We start from the raw sequence: 21,058 nt of genomic DNA, 5'->3' as shown, positions 1-21,058 counted from the left end.
GTCTTATGTGTGGACCGGAAGCCAGTTTCTCTATGTAAGTCTATGAGACTTTCTGACATTCTGAGTCTCAAAGACTTGCATACAAAACCAGTCCACGTTTAATAATAAATTAAGCACAATACTCGCCATTTTCCCTCCCTCAATACACTAGTTCAAGGTACGCCATTATTAAAAATGTGTGGGCCAGTGTCTTCTACTTACAGCTTATTTTTGGAATTGTTGATTTATTCCCCATGAATATTAAAGAGGCTCTGTCACCAGATTTTGCAACCCCTATCTGCTATTGCAGCAGATCGGCGCTGCAATGTAGATTACAGTAACGTTTTTATTTTTAAAAAACGAGCATTTTTGGCCAAGTTATGACCATTTTTGTAATTATGCAAATGAGGCTTGCAAAAGTCCAAGTGGGTGTGTATTAGGTGCGTACATCGGGGCGTTTTTAATACTTTTACTAGCTGGGCGCTGTGAAGAGAAGTAACATCCTCTTCTCTTCAGAACGCCCAGCTTGTGACAGTGCAGATCTGTGACGTCACTCACAGGTCCTGCATCGTGACGGCCACATCGGCACCAGAGGCTACAGTTGATTCTGCAGCAGCATCAGCGTTAGCAGGTAAGATCGACTTACCTGCAAACGCTGATGCTGCTGCAGAATCAACTGTAGCCTCTGGTGCCGATGTGGCCGTCACGATGCAGGACCTGTGAGTGACGTCACAGATCTGCACTGTCAGAAGCTGGGCGTTCTGAAGAGAAGAGGATGTTACTTCTCATCAGAGCGCCCAGCTAGTGAAAGTATTAAAAACGCCCCGATGTACGCACATAATACACACCCACTTGGACTTTTACTTTTAAACACACCCACTTGGACTTTTGCAAGCCTCATTTGCATAACTACAAAAATGGTCATAACTTGGCCAAAAATGCTCGTTTTTTTAAAATAAAAACGTTACTGTAATCTACATTGCAGCGCCTATCTGCTGCAATAGCAGATAGGGGTTGCAAAATCTGGTGACAGAGCCTCTTTAAACTCCTGGCGCCAATTCCGTTGCATCATTCTACTACTCAATTGACAGCCCTAATGTTACTCAGAGAAAACTCTGGAGGAAAAAAAATTCATGTCAGGAATATAATTTTGTCTTTTTTGTTTTTTGCTTTTTATAAAGAATGACTTTTAATAGTATATTTTATTTTGTAAATAGTAATTTGTAGTAGTAATTGATATTAAGTCTGACCCGGAATAGAAATCTAAAAATGACCTTCAATATTCCACTATATAATAGTGTTCACACTAAGAATACTCTACTTTTATTTTGCGTGTATTTGTTACTGAACATACAGTATGCAGTACTGCTAATTCAGAGCAATGCACTTGAGAGCAATGACGTACTTGTTTATTAGTAAAACAGTCAGATTGCAGCTGCGTTTCTTTTCAGTATTATTTTATTGCTTTCCCATCCAAAGCATTTTCAATATTAATTGTAAATCGGTATGGTGGCTTCTGACATGTGGGATCAATACCTGCTGTGGACTTTTATTAAGCAGCAAATGTAGCATCTGCTACCCAACCAGTGTTCTGCTGTAGCTGGTTTCTATCATGAGACCTTCTAACTGTATGCAGCCTCGGGACAAGTCGTGGAACATTCAGAGTCCATGTTGCCGCATTGAATATGCTGTAGATGACGGAATAAATAAGAATCCAATTGTGTGCAGCTGCCAAAATTCTGGTCATGCGTCTCTCAGCGTTCCTCATGCTTAACAGTTTAAGTAACCGTTTGATGGCCCCTTGCACTGTAATGGACAAACCTTCTGATTTTGCATCATAAAGTAGCAATGTTTAGGATTCATGAATTAAGTACGCGCTGGGGGAGGGGGGGTTACTAAACGCTCAATGCTGGTTTTCTGGCGTAGAAAAGTTTCGATTTATTCAAATATACTATAATTTACAACTGAAACGCGCGTAAACTATAGTGCAAATTTGTGCCAGCTCAGAACTGGCTTAGATTTTACCTTCTGGCACCAGACCGCTAGAGATGCGCCGATTTCATTAGGAGGCAATTACCTCTTAATAAATCCGGTGCATCTTACTCCACTGTGTAGCAGATTAAGACTGGCATTTGAAATGCCAGTATTAAGGACCCCCTTCCCTCTATCTCCATTGTGCTGGCTCTCACAATATTATCTTAGAGATAACTATCATTTGCAGATAAAGGTCGTTTTATTTTTTTTTATGTACCTTATGATTAATATTGGGTTAATGTTTTACGCATGCACACATGTACTGCATTGTTAACACAACAAATTATTGCTCGTAATGAAGGAACATCCAAATCTAATACAGAAAATTAACTACTGTTCTTTTGAGGAAAACTAAACAAAGAATGGGATTCTTGTATCTGATGACAAACCGGTCATAATAAGGCCCTTTCTCCATAGACTCAATGAATTATTCAGGTACCTGATAATGATGTTCACATTGCAGGGACTTTCCTATGTTTTACCACATACTGGTAGAACATAAAGTATATTTGTCCTGTTTTGTACGGCTTAAAGAGGCTCTGTCACCAGTTTCATACTTCCCTATCTCCTACTTACGGTAATCTAGTAGATCATTTTAAGCCAATGTTTCTAACATCTACAAAAGTAGAAATTGCTTTTTAGGAAGCTACTTAACCAAAAACTAATGCAAAATGTTTTCTTTTCTAGTGGTGGCCAGCTTTCGTGGAACAAATCAACATGGCTTAACATTAGAGATTGGAGATACTGTTCAAATTCTTGAGAAATATGAAGGTAAGATACTTTTTAAGCATTTCATTGTTGTAATGTGACCAGTTCTTTGCAGCCTAGTCGTCTAAAGCTGTCCCAATAGTCTCAGGCTGAATTCAAAAAAGGCTGCCTGCCGGCAGAAATAAGCCCTGTTTTCCAACCATTATTAAAGAGTAAAAATAAAAAAGTCTTTATTCAATTTGCAACAAGGACAGACTACATGAAATTTAAAAGTTAATGTCCATTTCTGACAGCAATTAGCACAGTGCCAGACGTAAGCGCTCTGTCTAGAAAGGGTTAAGTACCACAACCACAGAGCGCTACATGCAGTTAGTTATTAGTTAGATTCAAAGGTGTCAATAGGACAATTATTAAAATAAAGGTAGAAGCCCCCCCGACATGTTTCGCTACGATGTAGCGTCCTCAGGGGTATCGGGGCCAATGAAGGACGCTGAGCAGAAATGGACATTAACTTTTACATTTCATGTAGTCTGTCCTTGTTGCAAATTGAATAAAGACTTTTTTATTTTTACTCTTTAATAATGGTTGGAAAACAGGGCTTATTTCTGCCGGCAGGCAGCCTTTTTTTAATTTAACTGTTGCACGCCCACCAACTATTGAGGTCCGCTCCATTGTATTTTTTGCTAATAGTCTCAGGCTGGCCCTATATCTGACATAGTTGTCAGCCAACAGCTGTTTTACCCGGCTCCAGAATAAACATGCATGCTTTGCTCAGCAGCGTCTTCTTTCCCACAGGAATAAATAATTGAGAATGTTGCAATCCAACATGCCAGATCCATCGTTCCCCCGACATGTGCTGTCGAGAGAGATCTGGGAGGTTTCCATACACATAAGATGGTTGGCCAATCCTGCCAAAAATTACCCACTTTCATCTTATTTGTATGGCCAACTTATTGCTACCCGTATAGACTAGGTGTATGTGGAACATTCATTTATGAGGTGCAAGTTTTTGGTCAAAGCGTAGCACCATTTGGCTTAGAACAATACAAAAGTGCACTAGTTTGTTGTAGTAGGCAACCGCCGGATATAATAAATAATGGAAGAGCCAATGCAATTTATGCTTTAACGTATGAAGTACGTATATTTTTAGTTCAAAAACAGGATTGTAGCTACCTTTTGAACATGTTATTTAGTATAAGTGTAAACATGTACATCACACAGAGGTAATGACTTAACCAGGGTGTAGGCACTCTTTAGGGTATTTCTTTTAAAACCCCATAAAATGGGCCAGTCCTTTTACCCACGTAGCATGTACCAGATTTATTAACAGGGTGCGCATCCTGTTGGTAAGTCTGTCGCACGGGGAAAAAGCAAGCGAGGTTGGACCTGGAGGTGTTTTGTTCTACTTTTCTTAACCGAAAAGTTAATGTTATGGCATATCCTCTGTATATGGCATAACCATATCAGATGGGAAAACCCGTTCACTTTTAAGTATATTATAATTTATTTATTTTTTACCATTGTGATCCACATGACTTGATTTTTAAGAATCAGAAAAATACCATAAAAAACAATCAGAGGAACTTTTAGAGCTGACAGGGAAAGCAATGTCTACAAAGTTATTCATGTTTTAATAATGCAGTTGAAATAGATATGTACATTTCTATATTTTTGCAGGCTGGTACAGAGGCTTTGCCCTGAAGAATCCAAATGTCAAGGTATTGTAATTTACCTGTTTAACGGTTTATCTTTCCTGTCACACAAGCCTACAGTAGCAGCAACCCCCTCCCCAAAATAATTATTATATACATTATAAATATTCAGACTATTATCTGGAAGAAAGGTTTCAAAGTCATTTAGATCAGCTGAAGTGGTAGTCATAGCTCAATGTGAATGTAACTCATAAATGATTACAACTACAATGTACGATAACTAGCAACAATCTCGTATTCAACTATAATTAGTAGAAAATTTAGGTGATTAAAGGGAAGCCGTCAGTAAATTTTTGGACACCAAACCACCAGCATATCGATAAACTGCTAGGGTTTGGCGTCCTAAACGTGTCCATCTCAAAACAGTCCATATTGGCATTTTTGCAAAAAAGACGTTCTAAATGACTAGAGAAGTGTCCTGAGAGGAGTCCAACATCATCCTGCAAATGTGCAGTGCACAGTTGAAGCCCGGTACACCTTTCTTCACTGCACATGTGCAGGATGCCACTGGACTCTTCTGGTAATTTATAACTTCATTTTAGCAAAAATGCTATAATGGACAGTTCTGAGAGGGGCATTTTTTTATGACCCTTAATTGCAGCAGTAGAACAGCATGCTTGGGGTTTAGTGTCCTAAAATCTAATGACCGGTTCTGTTTAAGTGAAGTTTCGGACAGGATTTATTTAAACTTTCTAGGTTCTATAAAGTTGGGTCCAGAAATATTTGGACAGTAACACCATTTTTATCATTTAGCCTCTGTACACCATCACAATGGATTTGAATAAAAACATTGCATTAAGCATTTGGAATTAAAGCCATTTTTATATAGTCCCTCCATTCACAGGCTCAAAAGTAATTAGACAATGTAACTTGATTATAAACATAAGATTTATTGTTAATATTTGGATGTAAATCCTTTGAAGTTAATAACTGTCTGAAATCTGGACCCAATGGACATCACGTTTCCTCTCTTGAGATGCCATGCCAGGTCTTTACTGCAGCCACCTGCAGTTGCTACTTGTTTGTGGGTCTTTCTGCCTTCAGTTGTTACTTATTTGTGGGTATTTGGCTGAATCTGAGCAGAAAGTTTCACTCTACACTTCAGAATTCATCCTGCTACTTCTTCCACAGTCACATAATAAACACCAGTGAGCCAGTTCCATTGGCAGCCATACATACCCATGCCGTTACACTGCCTACAGCATATTTGACAGATGATGTGGTGTGCTTCAGATCACGAGCCTTTCCTTTTTTCGTTCCATACTGTTCTCTTCGTATAATTCTGGCACAAGTTCATCTTGGTTTCATCTGTTTAGAAAATCTTATTACAGAACTGGGCGGATTTTCTTAGATATTTTCTTGCAAAGTCTAATCTGACCTTTCTTTTCTTGAGTGTTACCAGTGGTTTGCATCTTGAGATAAACCTTCTGTATTTACATTAATGTAGACATCTCTTAAATATAGACTTTGACAGTGATACGCCGACTTCCCTTAGAGCCATGGCTAGATGATGTGAAGGGGCTTTTCATTACCAAGGAAATAAATCTTCAATCATCCACATTAGTTGTCTTTCATGGTCTTCCAGGCCTCTGAATGTTGCTGAGTTCACCAGTACATTCCTCATTTTTAAGAATGTACCAAATTGTTGACTTGGCTGCTCCTAAAGTTTCTGCGATCTCTTTGATAGGGTTTTTTTTTCAGCCTAATTATAGACTTCTTTACACGTCTTTGGACTGCATATTGAGAGTTCCTATTAACCGCTAACAAATGCAAATTCATCACTTGGAATCAACACAAGACCTTTTATCTCCTTAAAGCAACCCTCCAGTCCAGCGACAAAATTTGACATGTGATGGAATAAATGGAGTAGTATTAACTGGTTATCTCCAGTTTTGCCCCTCTGCCGTAGATCTGCTGTTTTAGGGTCCCCAGTGTTTTGTTCAAAAATTCTTAGACTGCCCAATGCACAACGTGTAACGGTAGATTGAGACACTCCCTCTGTTCTCAAAATGTCCAGAGCTGCTCGCGTCTGATATAACATACGATGTAACCTCTGCCGGCTATGCACACTAGATTGCTATAGGCTAAATGCTTGTTTGTGCCGACAACTATCTCTTTCAACTGTCCCATACACGTGCGTGCCAGGATCTACCAAGCATGTATGATTATTTCAGTTAGGAGAGGCGAATAAGCTACCACAAGACAACTCTGGCAGTTGAAATCCGGCATGCCTGATCCTTCTTTCTCCCAATGTAAAATATCAGGGAACTGTTGAGCTGCCCCAATCAGACTCTAATGTATATGGCAACCTTATAGGAACAGATAACTTTCTAAGCTTTTTATGTAGCTTATAGCTAAATGTGAAGTGTATATAAGCTGTGAACAGATATTTTAACCTCCAGTATATTAACGCACCCCATGTACATGTATGTTATAGTGGGCTCGCGTGCAAAGGATTAGTGTCCATGACCCCAGCCGTGGGAGAGCGCCTGTGAGTGACTGCCATTCTGCTGCAGAAACTTCTGGGATCAGAGAACTTCAATAAGGAACATTTAATTCCCTTCAGCACCACGATCAGTTGCAATCGCTGTGTTACCAAAGGGATGTTTGCCAGTTCCGGTGATTGTACACTTTTTATACACCTGATGCCCAACAAATGCCCCCGGGTCTAACCAGTGTTAAAGCCTGCTAAAGCATATCTATTGTTGTATATGGACAGGCAGCAATGTAATGTCATACAAAAGTATGTATAAGAGTAAAAAAATATGTATTAAAGAGGCTCTGTCACCACATTATAAGTGGCCTATATTGTACATGTGATCGGCGCTGTAATGTAGATTACAGCAGTGTTTTTTATTTAGAAAAACAATCATTTTTGACGAAGTTATGACCTATATTAGCTTTATGCTGATGAGTTTCTCAATGGACAACTGGGCGTGTTTTACTTTTTGACCAAGTGGGCATTGTGGAGAGAAGTGTATGACACTGACAAATCAGCATCATACACTTCTCTCCATTCATTTACACTGCACATAGTGATATAGCTATTTCGCTATGTGCAGCCACATACACAAACTCTAACATTACTGCAGTGTCCTGACTATGAATATACATTACCTCCAGCCGGAACGTGATGTGTATTCAGAATCCTGTCACTTCTCTGCACGTCTCTGTGATTTACAGCACAGCAGGCGTAGTCTCGCGAGATTACGCTGTAAACTGTCATTTACAGCGAGATCTCGCTGTGCTGTGCTGTAAATCGCAGAGAAGTGTCAGGATTCTGAATACACATCACGTCCTGGCTGGAGGTAATGTATATTCATTGTCAGGACACTGCAGTAATGTTATAGTGTGTTTATGTGACTGCACATAGCGATATAGCTATATCGCTATCTGTAGTGTAAATGAATGGAGAGAAGTGTATGACACTGATTGGTCAGCGTCATACACTCCTCTGTACAATGCCCACTTGGTCATATAGTAAAACACGCCCAGTTGTCCATTAAGAAACTCATTAGCATAAAGCTAATATAGGTCATAACTCTGTTAAAATGATTGTTTTTCTAAATAAAAAACACTGCTGTAATCTACATTACAGCGCCGATCACATCATGGACAATATAGGCCACTTATAATGTGGTGACAGAGCCTCTTTAAAGTTAGTCTAGTAATAGGACTATAAAAAATAGAATATATTTTTAAATTAAAAAAATATATATATATATAACAAAGAGACAATAAAAAGATTTTTTTTAAATAAATATTTTTTATATAATGAAAAGTTTAGAAAAATAATAAACATATTTGGTATATCCATGGAAACATTCTTATGGTCTTTAATGGCAAACTGGCCTTGGTCTTTAAGGGGTTAATAACTGAATATCACTAGTATAAGAGGCATCTTTTTATGTATAAATACAAATTTAACTGTAAAAATGGGTTGTGGAATCTTACTGGTCTTTTCCTTACTGGCGATGTGTCCTAAGCCTGGACGTTGTATAGCAAAAAGTAATGTTGTGGTAATAAGCGCCGTCTTTCTAGCACTATAGATGAATACCGTCTTCTCCCTCTTTTCTGCTTTCATTTAGATTATCCCAATGTCCCTGTTTTCTTTATCAACTAAATTAAAAAAGGTGACCAAATGTGCTTATTTGGTTACATGGAGCCTCCACAAGCACCTTTCAATATAAGTCTATAAAAATAGTATCCGAACATATTCAAAAATAGAAATAAGTCTCTTCAGTTTTCATTTATCTTCCATTTATTTATGAAGGATAACTTTTGCCAACTTACACAATATAGAAATGTAAAAAAAAAAATAGACAGATCTAAGTGATTAGGTTTTCATCACGATATGAGAAGCGACTGTATGCATTCGCTCAGTCTGAGCGTGCAAACGCTAAACACCAGAGTCCCAGCCATAATATCTATACACAGCGTACAAGCAGCCAACATAACACGCAATGTTTCAGAGATGTAATGCCTCCTTTCTCAAGTGTGTCTAGCCTGTTTACTTTATCACCAGTTAGAGCTGGGCAATTATTCGAAAGAAAAACCGAAATTCAGCTCAATTAACAGACGTCATCTCAAATTTTTTTATTTTCCTGGTTACAACTGTATCTGCGTTCTCAGGACACAGACATAGTTACATCCAATGAGGGAGCCAAGCCACACAGACTGGAGGAGCAGAGGGATCTCCTCCACTCGTCGTTGGAACGGGGTTAGGTGAGTATGTATTTTGCTAGGCACAATTGGGGCTGTGTGGGGCATTATACAGCGTAAGGGAAGCTATGGGGGACTTTATACTGTGTGGGGGCAGTGTCAGGGTGTATATTATATACAGTAGTATACAGCAGGCTCAGAGGGATACATATTCAACAACATGCAAATAGGGGGTGTGGTATGCAAAAGGGGTGTGGTCTAAGTAATCGTTCATTAATCGTAATTAAGGTTACATGTTCAATTAATCGAGATTTTAAATTAGGTCATAATCGCCCAACCCTATCACCAGTCTTGTTACTTGCATGACTTTCTGTTATTTTGTTGTCTCTTTGATCAGAAAATTTGAAATTAAAATAATAAAGCAGTCTGTGATACTGTTTGTTTATTCATCAAATGATTCACTAAGACAACCTACTTTCATGAGTCCGATTCCCCAACTCAGCAGCTTTATTTCCCTTGTAGTGACGAAATGTCAATGGGTAACCATGTAATTTCTCCAGTTCCTGTGAGAGACCCTCTTTACAGCAACTCTTTGATGATGCTAATACAAGGGATTCCCAAGCAGATCCCCCTCTATGAAGTCCATGCTCCATAATTGGATATTTGGGCAGGATTTATAAATAGTGTGATAGGATGCACCAATTTGAGTTTGTGTAAATAGCTAAAATTGCACTAAACTGTGCACATGCTAAAATATGTTTGGTGAACCTTGCTAGGCATATTAGACACCTTTTGGTTTCCATATGCCACCCTATGGCTGGCGTACATTTGCACCAACAAATAATGCGTGTGTTTAATAGATTTGGTGCATTTTACGACTCCTTTTAGGACCGCTGCCCCTTTTCTCAACCATTTCAAAACCGTCCATGTAGGCGTAAAAAAATAAATAATTGCTACCCTGCATCTACTCCTTTTTCGACATAATTTGCAATACAATTCTAGAGCATTTTGCTTAGTAAAGCTCCCCAGTGTGTTAACCCCTTCGCGCTCAGGTCAGTACTATTACGTCGCGCTAAGTACATCGTTCGCGCTCAGGTCAGTAATAGTACTGACCTGAGTAAACACGGCGCCATTTAATCCCGGCGCGTGTTTGAGCTGTGATACCTGCTGTTTCCGACAGCAGGCTATCACAGCTTAGTGTGCAGGGACCGATCGCGGTGGTCCCCGTCGATTAACCCCTTAGAAGCCGCGTTCAATAGCGATCGCGGCTTCTTAGGGGTTAAGCTGCCATCGCGCTACACGATAGCGGGCCATGATTGCTACTATGGCAACCAGAATCCTAACAATGGACTCTGGCTACGCCATCGACGGAAGCCTAGTGGGTCCCGACAAAATCAGGACCCACTATGCTTGCTGTCAGCGAACAGCTGACAGCTCTAATACACTGCACTACGTATGTAGTGCAGTGTATTAGAATAGCGATCAGAGCCTCCTGCCCTCATGTCCCCTAGTGGGACAAAGTAAAAAAAGTGTGAAAAAGTAAAAAAAAGTTGTGTAAAAATAAGAAAATAAAAGATTTAAAAGTAATAAAAGTAAAAGTCCCCCTTTTTCCCTTATCAGTTCTTTATTATTAATAAAAATATATAAATAAACAAATAAACTATACATAATTGGTATCGCCGCGTCCGTAACGGCCTGAACTACAAAACCATGTCGTTATTTATCCCGCGCGGTGCACGCCGTAAGAGAAAATAATAATAAACCGTACCACAATCACAATTGTTTGGTCACTTCACCTCCCAAAAAATGGAATAAAAAGAGATCAAAAAGTCGCATGTACCTAAAAATGGTACTGATGGAAACTACAGTTCGTTACGCAAAAAATAAGTCCTCGCACGACTTTCCTGATGGAAAAATAAAACAGTTATGGCTCTTAGAATAAGGTAACATAAAAAATAAATTATATTTTACAAAATGTATTTTATTGTGCAAACGCCATAAGACATAAAATAAAACTATAAACATATGGTATCGCCGTAATCGTATCGCCCCGCAGAATAAAGTGAATATGTCATTTATAGCGCACGGTGAACGCTGTAAAAAAAATTGAATAAAAAACAATAGTAAAATTGCTGTTTTTTTAGTCACCACGCCACCTAAAATTAGAATAAAAACTGATCAAAAAGTCGCATGCACCCCAAGAAAACTCCAATGGATTCCTCAAGGGGTCTAGTTTCCAAAAAGGGGTCACTTTTGGGGGGTTTTCACTGTTTTAGCACCACAAGACCTCTTCAAACCGGACATGGTGCCTAATAAATTAAATTAATTAAATGTCACCTCTACTTTGCTCTAAATTCCTGTGAAACACCTAAAGGGTTAATAAACTTTTTAAATGCTGTTGTGAATACTTTGAGGGGTCTAGTTTCTGAAATGGGGTGTTTGATAAGGGTGGACAATATATGGGCCCCTCAAAGCAACTTCAGAACTGAGCTGGAAACTAAAAAATAAAATAAAAATGAGGCAATACTTCGCTTCTTACATTATACTGATAATGAGCCGTGCCCACCCCGAGATGACCGCAGTTTTGACCGTTTGTATAAACGGAGACCCCTATTAGACCGTTTCAGTGCCCGGTTTTCCCAGCATTCACCCCCGAGAAGTGTATTTCTATAGATGAATCCCTGGTACATTTGAAAGGGAGGGTTCAATTCCGCGAGTACCTGCCGGGTAAGAGGGCAAGGTATGGCGTGAAGATGTATAAGCTGTGCGAGAGTGCATCAGGGTATACCTACAAATTTAGGATATATAAAGGGAAGGACACCAGTTCTCAGCCCCCAGAATGCCCCCCCTTACTGGGAGTTAATACAAAAATTGTGTGGGATTTGGTGCACCCACTGCTGGACCAGGGTTACCACCTCTACCTGGATAATTTTTATACCAGCGTCCCACTCTTCAACTGCCTCGCTTCCAGAAGTCCTGCGGCATGCGGCACTGCTAGAAGAAACCTGAGAGGCCTCCCTAAGACTCTGCTTGGGCAAACACTCAGAAGGGGTGAGAGCAGGGCACAATCTAGCAGCAACATATTGTGTTTTAAGTACAAGACCAGAGAGATGCCACACCAGTACCCATGTACCTGTACGAGGTACCAGTACAGGGACCCCCAAACTAGACTGCATCCTGGACTACAATAGGTACATGGGAGGGGTGGACTTGTCAGATCAAGTCCTGAAGCCTTACAGTACTTCTGGAAGCGGGGCCACAGGCATCGTACCAGGGCAACACTTTTTAGGAGAAGTTCCCCAACCTGGCAAGAAGGGAAAAAGTCAAAAGAGGTGCAGAGTCTGCTATAAGAGGGGGATAAGGAAGGACACAATATATCAATGTGACGCGTGTCCCGAAAAACCAGAGCTCTGTATGAAAGAGCGTTTTAAAATTTATCATCCATCCCTTTATTTTTAATTTACCCCAGTTTTACTCGCTCTGATCCACTTCGCACAGCTTACCCCTCCTCATCTTTCCCCTCTGAGCCCTGCTGTGTGCCCAGGCAGCTGATAACAGCCACATGTAGGGTATTGCCGTACCCGGGAGAGCCAACATTACAGTTTATGAGGTGTATATCTCCGGTGGCGCATGCTGGGCACAATATATCGGACACTGAAATGGCATATATGTATAGAAAATTTCAAATTTCACTCTGCACCAACTGCTGCACATTATCTTTTACACAATACCTGTAGGGTCAAAATGCTCACTACACCTCTAGATGAATGCCTTAAGGGGTGTAGATTTTAAAACAGGGTCACTTCTTGAGGGTTTCAACTGTACTGGTACCTTAGGGGCTTCTGCGTACAAGACTTAGCACCAGAAAAGCTCCAGTAGGCCAAATTGTGGTCCTTTCCTTCTGAGCCCTGCCGTGTGCCCAGGCAGCTAATAACAGCCACATGTAGGGTATTGCCGTACCCGGGAGAGCCCACATTACAGTTTATGGGGTGTATGTCTCCGGTGGCACATGCTGGGCACAATATATCCGACACTGACATGGCATATATATAGAAAATTGCAAATCTCACTCTGCACCATCTGCTGCGCATTATCTTTTACACAATACCTGTGGTGTCAAAATGCTCACTACACCTCTAGATGAATTCCTTAAGGGGTGTCGTTTTTAAAACGGGGTCACTTCTCGGGGGTTTCAACTGTACTGATACCTCAGGGGCTTCTGCACACACGACTTAGCACCAGAAAATTCCCAGTAGGCCACATGGTGGTCCTTTCCTTCTGAGCCCTCCCATGGGCCCAAACGGCAGTTTGTCACCACAAATAGGGTATTGCCACACTCAGGACAAATTGGGCAACAAAATGCGGTATTTTATTCCTTGTGAAAATAAGAAATTTTGAGCCAAAACTACCTCTTATTGGAAAAAATATTTTTTTTTTTAATTCACAGCCCAATTCAAATAAATTCTGTGAAAAAACTGTGGGGTCTAAATGGTCACAACACCCATAAATAAATTCTTTGAGGGGTGTAGTTTCCAAAATGGGGTGACTTCTGGTGGGTTTCAATTGCTTTGATACATTTGGGGCTCTGCAAATGCGACATGGCACCCGAAAACCAATCCAGCAAAATCTGGGCTCCAAAGAACACATAGCGCTCCTTTCCTTCTGAGGCCTCCCATGGGCCCAAACGGCAGTTTATCACCACAAATGGGGTATTGCCGCACTCAGGACAAATTGGGCAACAAATTGGGGTATTTTATTCCTTGTGAAAATAAGAAATTTTGTGCCAAAACTACCTCTTATTGGAAAAATTGTCATTCTTTTAATTTCACAGCCCAATTCAAATACGCGCTGTGAAAAAACTACGGGGTCAAAATGGTAACAATAACCATAAATTAATTCCTTGAGGGGTGCAGTTTCCAAAATGGGGTCAGTTTTGGGGGATTCCTACTGTTTTGGCACCTCAACACCTCTCCAAACCTGGCATGCCGCCTAAAATATATGCTAATAAAAAAGCACCACCAAAATGCACTAGGTGCTTCTTTGCTTCTGGGGCTTGTGTTTTAGTCCACGAGCGCACTAGAGCCACATGTGGGACATTTCTAAAAACTGAAGAATCTGGACAATACATATTTAGTTGTGTTTCTCTGGTAAAACCTTCTTTGTTACAGAAAAAAAATAGAATAAAATTTAAATTCAGAAAGAAAAACGAAATTTGCAAATTTCACCTCCACATTGCTTTAATTCCTGTGAAATTCCTGAAGGGTTAAAAAACTTTCTAAATGCTGTTTTGAATACTTTGAGGGGTCTAGTTTTTAAAATGCGGTGCTTTATGGGGGTTTCTAATACATAGGCCCCTCAAAGCCACTTCAGAACTGAACAGGTACCTTAAAAAAAAGGCTTTTGACATTTTCTTAAAAATATGAGAAATTGCTGTTTATGTTCTAAGCCTTGTAACGTCCAAGAAAAATAAAAGAATGTTCAAAAAACGATGCCAATCTAAAGTAGACATATGGGAAATATGAACTAGTAACTATTTTGGGTGGTATAACCGTCTGTTTTTCAAGCAGATGCATTTAAATTCTGAAAAATTCTATTTTTTCTAAATTTTCTCTAAATTTTGCAATTTTTCTCAAATAAAGACTGAATATATCGACCAAATTTTACCACGAACATGAAGCCCAAAGTGTCACGAGAAAACAATCTCGGAATCGCTTGGATAGGTTTAAGCATTCCGACGTTATTACCACATAAATTGAAATATGTCAGATTTGAAAAATGGGCTCTGAGCCTTAAGGCCCAAACTAGGCTGCGTCCTTAAGGGGTTAAAGAATAAGCTGTATTTGTCTTAAGCTTTTGTAGAATTGAAGACGTCCTCTATATCAATCCTATTTTATCTTCATGTACTCATGTTTAGTGCATGCTGTTCTGTGGTACTGTACGAAATTGTCTCGCTGGAACAGCAGAGGGCTTCAACTTTCACAGCTTTCTCTATAATTCCAGCTCTGTAGAAATGCGTTTTGGAAGTCCATGTTTATAATCGCTATAAAGTAAGACTGTGGCCCCAATGCATTTCACTAAAGCACACTTCTAGAAAACATTCTGAAACCGCAAATTTGCTACAGATTCTGACGGAGAGTTCTTGTTTCTTAACCTATAAGCATAGCAAAGGTTAACTTCTTACAAGGCACAAGACGTTAAAAACAATATATACAGCCAGTGCTACTGTATTAATGTTTGCAGAAGGAATCTACCTCTGGGGTACTGATGTGTTCTTGAAATCGTGAAATACTCATACTAAACCGCACAACATTAGTCTAGGAATGGATTTTATTTTTTAGGTTTTTGTTTCCTTTTATAGCAGTGTGCAGGAAAAAGGCCTTCTGGCTTTTCAATGCATTTTATATCCTCTACCTCTTTCCCCAAAATCACCTTTCAACTTGAAGCCCAAGTATAATTTTTTATTATATTTTTATCTATTTGATGCTGCTGTAATATCATACAGCATCTTTCTTTCTTTCTTTCTTTCTTTCTTTCTTTCTTTCTTTCTTTCTTTCTTTCTTTCTTTCTTTCTTTCTTTCTTTCTTTCTTTCTTTCTTTCTTTCTCTCTTTCTCTCTTTCTCTCTTTCTCTCTTTCTTTCTCTCTTTCTTTCTCTCTTTCTTTCTCTCTTTCTTTCTCTCTTTCTTTCTCTCTTTCTTTCTTTCTCTCTTTCTTTCTCTCTTTCTTTCTCTCTTTCTTTCTTTCTCTCTTTCTTTCTCTCTTTCTTTCTCTCTTTCTTTCTTTCTCTCTTTCTTTCTCTCTTTCTTTCTTTCTCTCTTTCTTTCTCTCTTTCTTTCTCTCTTTCTTTCTCTCTTTCTTTCTCTCTTTCTTTCTCTCTTTCTCTCTTTCTTTCTCTCTTTCTTTCTCTTTCTTTCTCTCTTTCTTTCTCTCTTTCTTTCTCTTTCTTTCTCTCTTTCTTTCTCTCTTTCTCTCTTTCTTTCTCTCTTTCTTTCTCTCTTTCTTTCTTTCTTTCTCTCTTTCTTTCTCTCTTTCTTTCTTTCTTTCTCTCTTTCTTTCTCTCTTTCTTTCTTTCTTTCTTTCTCTCTTTCTTTCTCTCTTTCTCTCTTTCTTTCTTTCTTTCTTTCTTTCTTTCTCTCTTTCTTTCTCTCTTTCTTTCTTTCTCTTTCTTTCTCTCTTTTTTTCTCTTTCTTTCTCTCTTTCTTTCTCTCTTTCTTTCTTTCTTTCTCTCTTTCTCTCTTTCTCTCTTTCTTTCTCTCTTTTTCTTTCTCTCTTTCTTTCTTTCTTTCTTTCTTTCTTTCTTTCTCTCTTTCTTGTCACACGGACAATGTATGAACAACTTTTCTTTTCAAATTGTAAAAAGTGGCCAAACGCCATTAAATATATATTGCTTTCAAGAAAATATATGCCGGTAAAGCTTTATTACTCCCTGCACATAATAATCTACATACGCATTTCTCATCTATTGACAGTCTGCATAAAACCTGCATGGCGGTCTGCACTTTGTAATATATTACGTATGGTAGTTATGTCGAAAAGTGTGAGCATGTCCAGAAAAACCTTTTAATGTTTATTGATTTTCATGGTACTGGTGTCAGTATAAGCTTCTCATTCTGTGGCTGCAGAATGTAGGCCCAGGAGTTTATCTTTGTCAATAAAGGGTAACTGTCATTTGAAAACGCTTCTGACATACTATAGTTCTGTATCAGACGTTTTGATCGGTGGCGGTTCGGGTCCTGAGACCCCCACTGATCATTGAAACAAAGGGGTAGAAGTGTTCTGCTCGGAAACCCGAACAGAGTGGATCACAGCCAAAGGGGGGCTTCACCCAGCTGAGCGCTTCTGCCCCTTTGTTTCAGCGATCGGTGGGGGCCTTGGGAACCGGACGCCCACATATCAGAACTTTCGACACAGCATTATGACATGTCAGAAGTGTTTTGCAATGACTGTTACCCTTTAATCTATTAAAGATTAATAATAATCTATGAGTTTGGGTTCTGATTTATTAACTCTTCTTTTTCCAGGGTATTTTTCCTTCAAACTACGTGCACCTAAAGAATGCCTCCGTGAAAAACAAAGGGTAGGTATCTTTCTTCAACTAACTTCTTGGATTACATTTATTTTCTTAAAATTATTGAAACATCGTGGAAGTCTTAACACATAGATACTGTGGTTAGTGAACAGTGTTTTTATCTTCCTTCCATCCAAGTGGAACATATGAGTCATACCTGCCCCCGCAGTACTCCAACCTCTCTATACTCAAACTTTGTGTTGAGTTTTGTTTTAAACAGCTGAGAAAAGTGTCTTATCACAGGCTCAGGAAAAAAGGGCAAAAAGGTTTACTTGCTGTAGCGCATGAGGGCAAGAAAACCCAACATTTTCTAAAATCTGATTATCCTGCTGCCCAATTAAGATGTTTCACTGTCCTCAGAGTTGACTATAAATGCGTTATCACTAGTATTGAAGTATAATGTCATATCTTATATTATTTAGTCATACAAAAAAAGCTTGATAGACGTCCTAACTGCTCGATACTAAACTGCTAGTGGGGACCATTAAATCTGACTTTTTCATTAAAGTTCAAGACATGTTCATGGTTACTTTTTGCTTCTTGTGTACTTGCTGAGCTGTTTAAAAATATTTACTCCACAGGGAGAAAAAGCCACACTTCATTAGAGTACACATACCGTACTTTTCTTATGGAAAATTATCTAAATCAAAATGATGTTTTGTTATTTTGGTTGGGAATAATGTAATTGCATTCTTAGGAGTTTTTCCTTAATCATTTCTATTGAATATTCATATGCAATGCACTACATATAAAGTTTAGGTTTTGTCCACTGGCATTTCTAGGTTGTGTAGCTATTTAAATAAGACCTGCTCCTGTAATACTTACATCATTTCACTTTTTGGATCTTTATATGTCTATAGTCACATGTGATGGAATTTCACATCTTAAAACGATCAAAAAGAGAGTAAACGGCTTAAAAATCACATTTCCATGTTCATTTTTAATTCCATTATTGTGAGAGATTTCACACGATGCGTGTTACGTGTGGATTTGTGTGCAGCAACTCCGCAGTATAATACAGTACCAGCAAAATACATGAGACTTCAAGAAATCCTATCTACACGTTGCAGATTTCTTTTTCTGCGAGTAAATTGACCTGCGGTGTCTATTTTAAAATCTGCGGCGTGTTAGCTAGCGTTTTCGCTTGCAAATTGTATCTGACTAGTTTTAAAAAAGACAAACCAAAATATGCAGCATGAAAACGGCACCTATTTCCACATCAAATATGTAAAAACCCCACTGATAAACTAACTATTAGGTGTGGATTTGACCTGCAGAATTACCTGCAGATTTTCTGCACCAAATTCCGCAACGTGTGCATGTGGCCACATCCCAATACCTTGGATGATCACGAGAGAAGTGCTGGTCCTATAGGGTTGTGGGTTAATAGTTCAAGTTCGAGTTTCTTAAAGAAAAAGTTGGTGTCGTTTCAGTAGTAGAGGAGTTTCCTGAGTTTATATATTTAACCCTTACTAATTCAAAGGGAACATGCTAGATGAGAAGTGAAGAAGAATCCTGTGGTAAAATAAAGAATGTAGGCTCATTGTTCTATATTAAAATGTTCCTTGGATATTTTAATATAGCTTTAATTCCTCACGCGTTAAATTTTTACCACATATTACAAGTTTATAATTCTTTTGCTTTCACAGGCAATTTGAAATGGTCATTCCTACTGAAGATGCTGTTATTACAGAAATGACTTCTACATTAAGAGATTGGGGCACAATGTGGAAACAGCTTTATGTGGTGAGACATTTGTCATTCAATAGCCTTAAAAAAGTGCTTATATGAGGTTAGAAAACATAACCGCTTTCTTCGAGTAACAGTGCAACCCTTCTCCATAGGCTGTGTCTAGTATTGCAACTCAATCAAGTGAATTTAATTCAGCTGCAATACCAGACATAAACCATGGTTAAGAGTGGCGCTGTTTTCTGAGTTCATAAAACCTTTTTATTTAGTTCACTTTATAGAATCCGGTATCTGATATTCCAGCACCTGTTTCAGGCACTCTGGTTGAGAGTAGAGGACAGAGAAAAGATGACCAAAGTTGATAGTAGCATGTCGTAGAAAAAACATAAAAAAATATATATATTTCTAAAAACTATTTTAGGGGCTGCATACCTAAACTTGATTTACATCTTTGAAGGGCAATCCAGAGAAATGGTGCACTATGGACATCTTAAAGTACATAAAATGAAGCAGCGTGTATTCGTTGCTAGCGATTTGTGGGCTTTGAGCATTCATGCTATAGAACCAGCCAGCAAAACCTCCATTTGTCCCCCTTGCCCTCTGTGTATAAACATTGGATGCACCTTATATATCCTTTTCCTAAATACATAAGCTGTGTAAAATATCTTACAACCGACATAATATACCTTCCTCTGAATAATGAAAATGCTGAAGGTATGCCCGGCATCTCATGGGAGCATATTCTAGTATATCCCATCAACTTTTCCTATGAACACAGTTCTTCAAATTGTAGAAGGAAATTGCATCATGCCAGTCTGTACAAAAAGTGAATTTACTATGCTTTTAAACTACAGTTGTAGCATTTTCTACGGAGGGTTTTTAGAGTAGAAGAAAATGTCAGCGACATATGAATAGTTCTGATATTGCCTATAAAATAAAACCTTCAGACAACTATTGTGATTCACAGAGAACATATCACAAATTGTGTTACATGTGCAGCATAGGTGAAAAATATCCCATCTGTATTCCTGAAAGCCCTCGTGTGCGGTTTATGGATTGGTATTGAATATATTATTTAATAACGTCATATCATGAACAACATATACTTTTTGGGGGAAAAGAAATGGTAAATAGTCTTCAGATTGAACTAATATTTGACAGAACTTCTCAGACCACACCAATTTCCTTTCAGTCCTTCCACTGCATAAAGTTGTTTTTATCCCTGTTCAAAATATACTGGAAGACAGACAAACTTTTTTAATTTCTATATCATTTAAAGAGGACCTGTACCCTGACCAAAAAATAGCATCTGACATCTTCATTAAATTGCCAGTGCCTCACAGATTCTGCCACTGGTTTTCTTTCTTCTAGCACCCCCAGTTCCTGAGATATCTCCTTTGACTGGCAAGTGGGCGGTTACCCCTTGGCAAGTGAGCGTTTTTAACCGCCCACTTGACAGTCAAAGGTCTAATTTGCATATCAGGAACCAAAACTAATGGAACTGATATATCTAAGAAAAAAAAAAAAGAAGCTGCGAGGCGCCAGCAATGTAACTGAGATGTCAGCTGTAGTTTTTGGGCAGATGACAAGTCATCTATAAATAAAATCGAAATATTTATTCCTGGATAAAAAAATGCAGTGCATCACAAATTACTGTTTGTCTATTATTTATTGCATGATATTTACATAGGGCTGGCAATTTCCTGTGTGCTATATAGAGAATATGTTCTTAAAAAAAATAAATGAATGAAATAAGTCATAATTCCACGCTGCTTAATTTCAAATTTTATCTTTATACCAGTCTGAGCTTTATTTTTCTTATTTAGAGCTCTAAATCATCTGTATAACTATAGAGTTTAATGACCAAGTTCTAGCTGTCTGCAGCCACCACAAGGAGAACTTATTACTTTATTGGATACTGTTTTATTATTGAGTTTAATCTGAAACTGTATGCTCCTAAGCTCACCTTAGTGGCAATTGCAGGCGGCCAGAATTTTATCATTTAACTTTATATTTTTGCAGGTAACACACAGCTAACACCCTGCCGCAACAGCTGTGATCGTAGCTAACAACGATACTGGCTGTTTAATGCCTTAGATGCTACAGTCAATAGCGATCATGGCATCTAAGTGGTTAGACATAGAGATGGGACTCTCTGTCTCCCATTGGCATGCCAGTGACCCAATCACGGGGTGCTGATACATTGTC

The 21,058-nt window shown here is 38.7% G+C and overlaps 1 protein-coding gene across 4 annotated transcripts in view; it reads left to right on the top strand.

Annotated features, from left to right (window-relative positions):
- DOCK4 (dedicator of cytokinesis 4) overlaps positions 1 to 21,058 on the top strand; it is a 376,034-nt gene that overhangs the window by 94,224 nt on the left and 260,752 nt on the right. For all 4 annotated transcript variants that reach the window (XM_075857083.1, XM_075857082.1, XM_075857085.1 and 1 more), the window contains exons 2-5: positions 2,701 to 2,784; positions 4,399 to 4,439; positions 17,115 to 17,170; positions 18,811 to 18,907. In XM_075857083.1, the coding sequence (XP_075713198.1) occupies positions 2,701 to 2,784; positions 4,399 to 4,439; positions 17,115 to 17,170; positions 18,811 to 18,907 (278 nt within the window). The remainder of the gene's footprint in view (positions 1 to 2,700; positions 2,785 to 4,398; positions 4,440 to 17,114; positions 17,171 to 18,810; positions 18,908 to 21,058) is intronic.

This window comes from Rhinoderma darwinii, chromosome 3 (assembly GCF_050947455.1).
Source record: "Rhinoderma darwinii isolate aRhiDar2 chromosome 3, aRhiDar2.hap1, whole genome shotgun sequence".
In the NCBI taxonomy this organism is placed as follows: Eukaryota; Metazoa; Chordata; class Amphibia; order Anura; family Rhinodermatidae; genus Rhinoderma; species Rhinoderma darwinii.
Note: the sequence above shows the minus strand (reverse complement) of the source record. Positions and strands in the feature narration are given on the sequence as shown.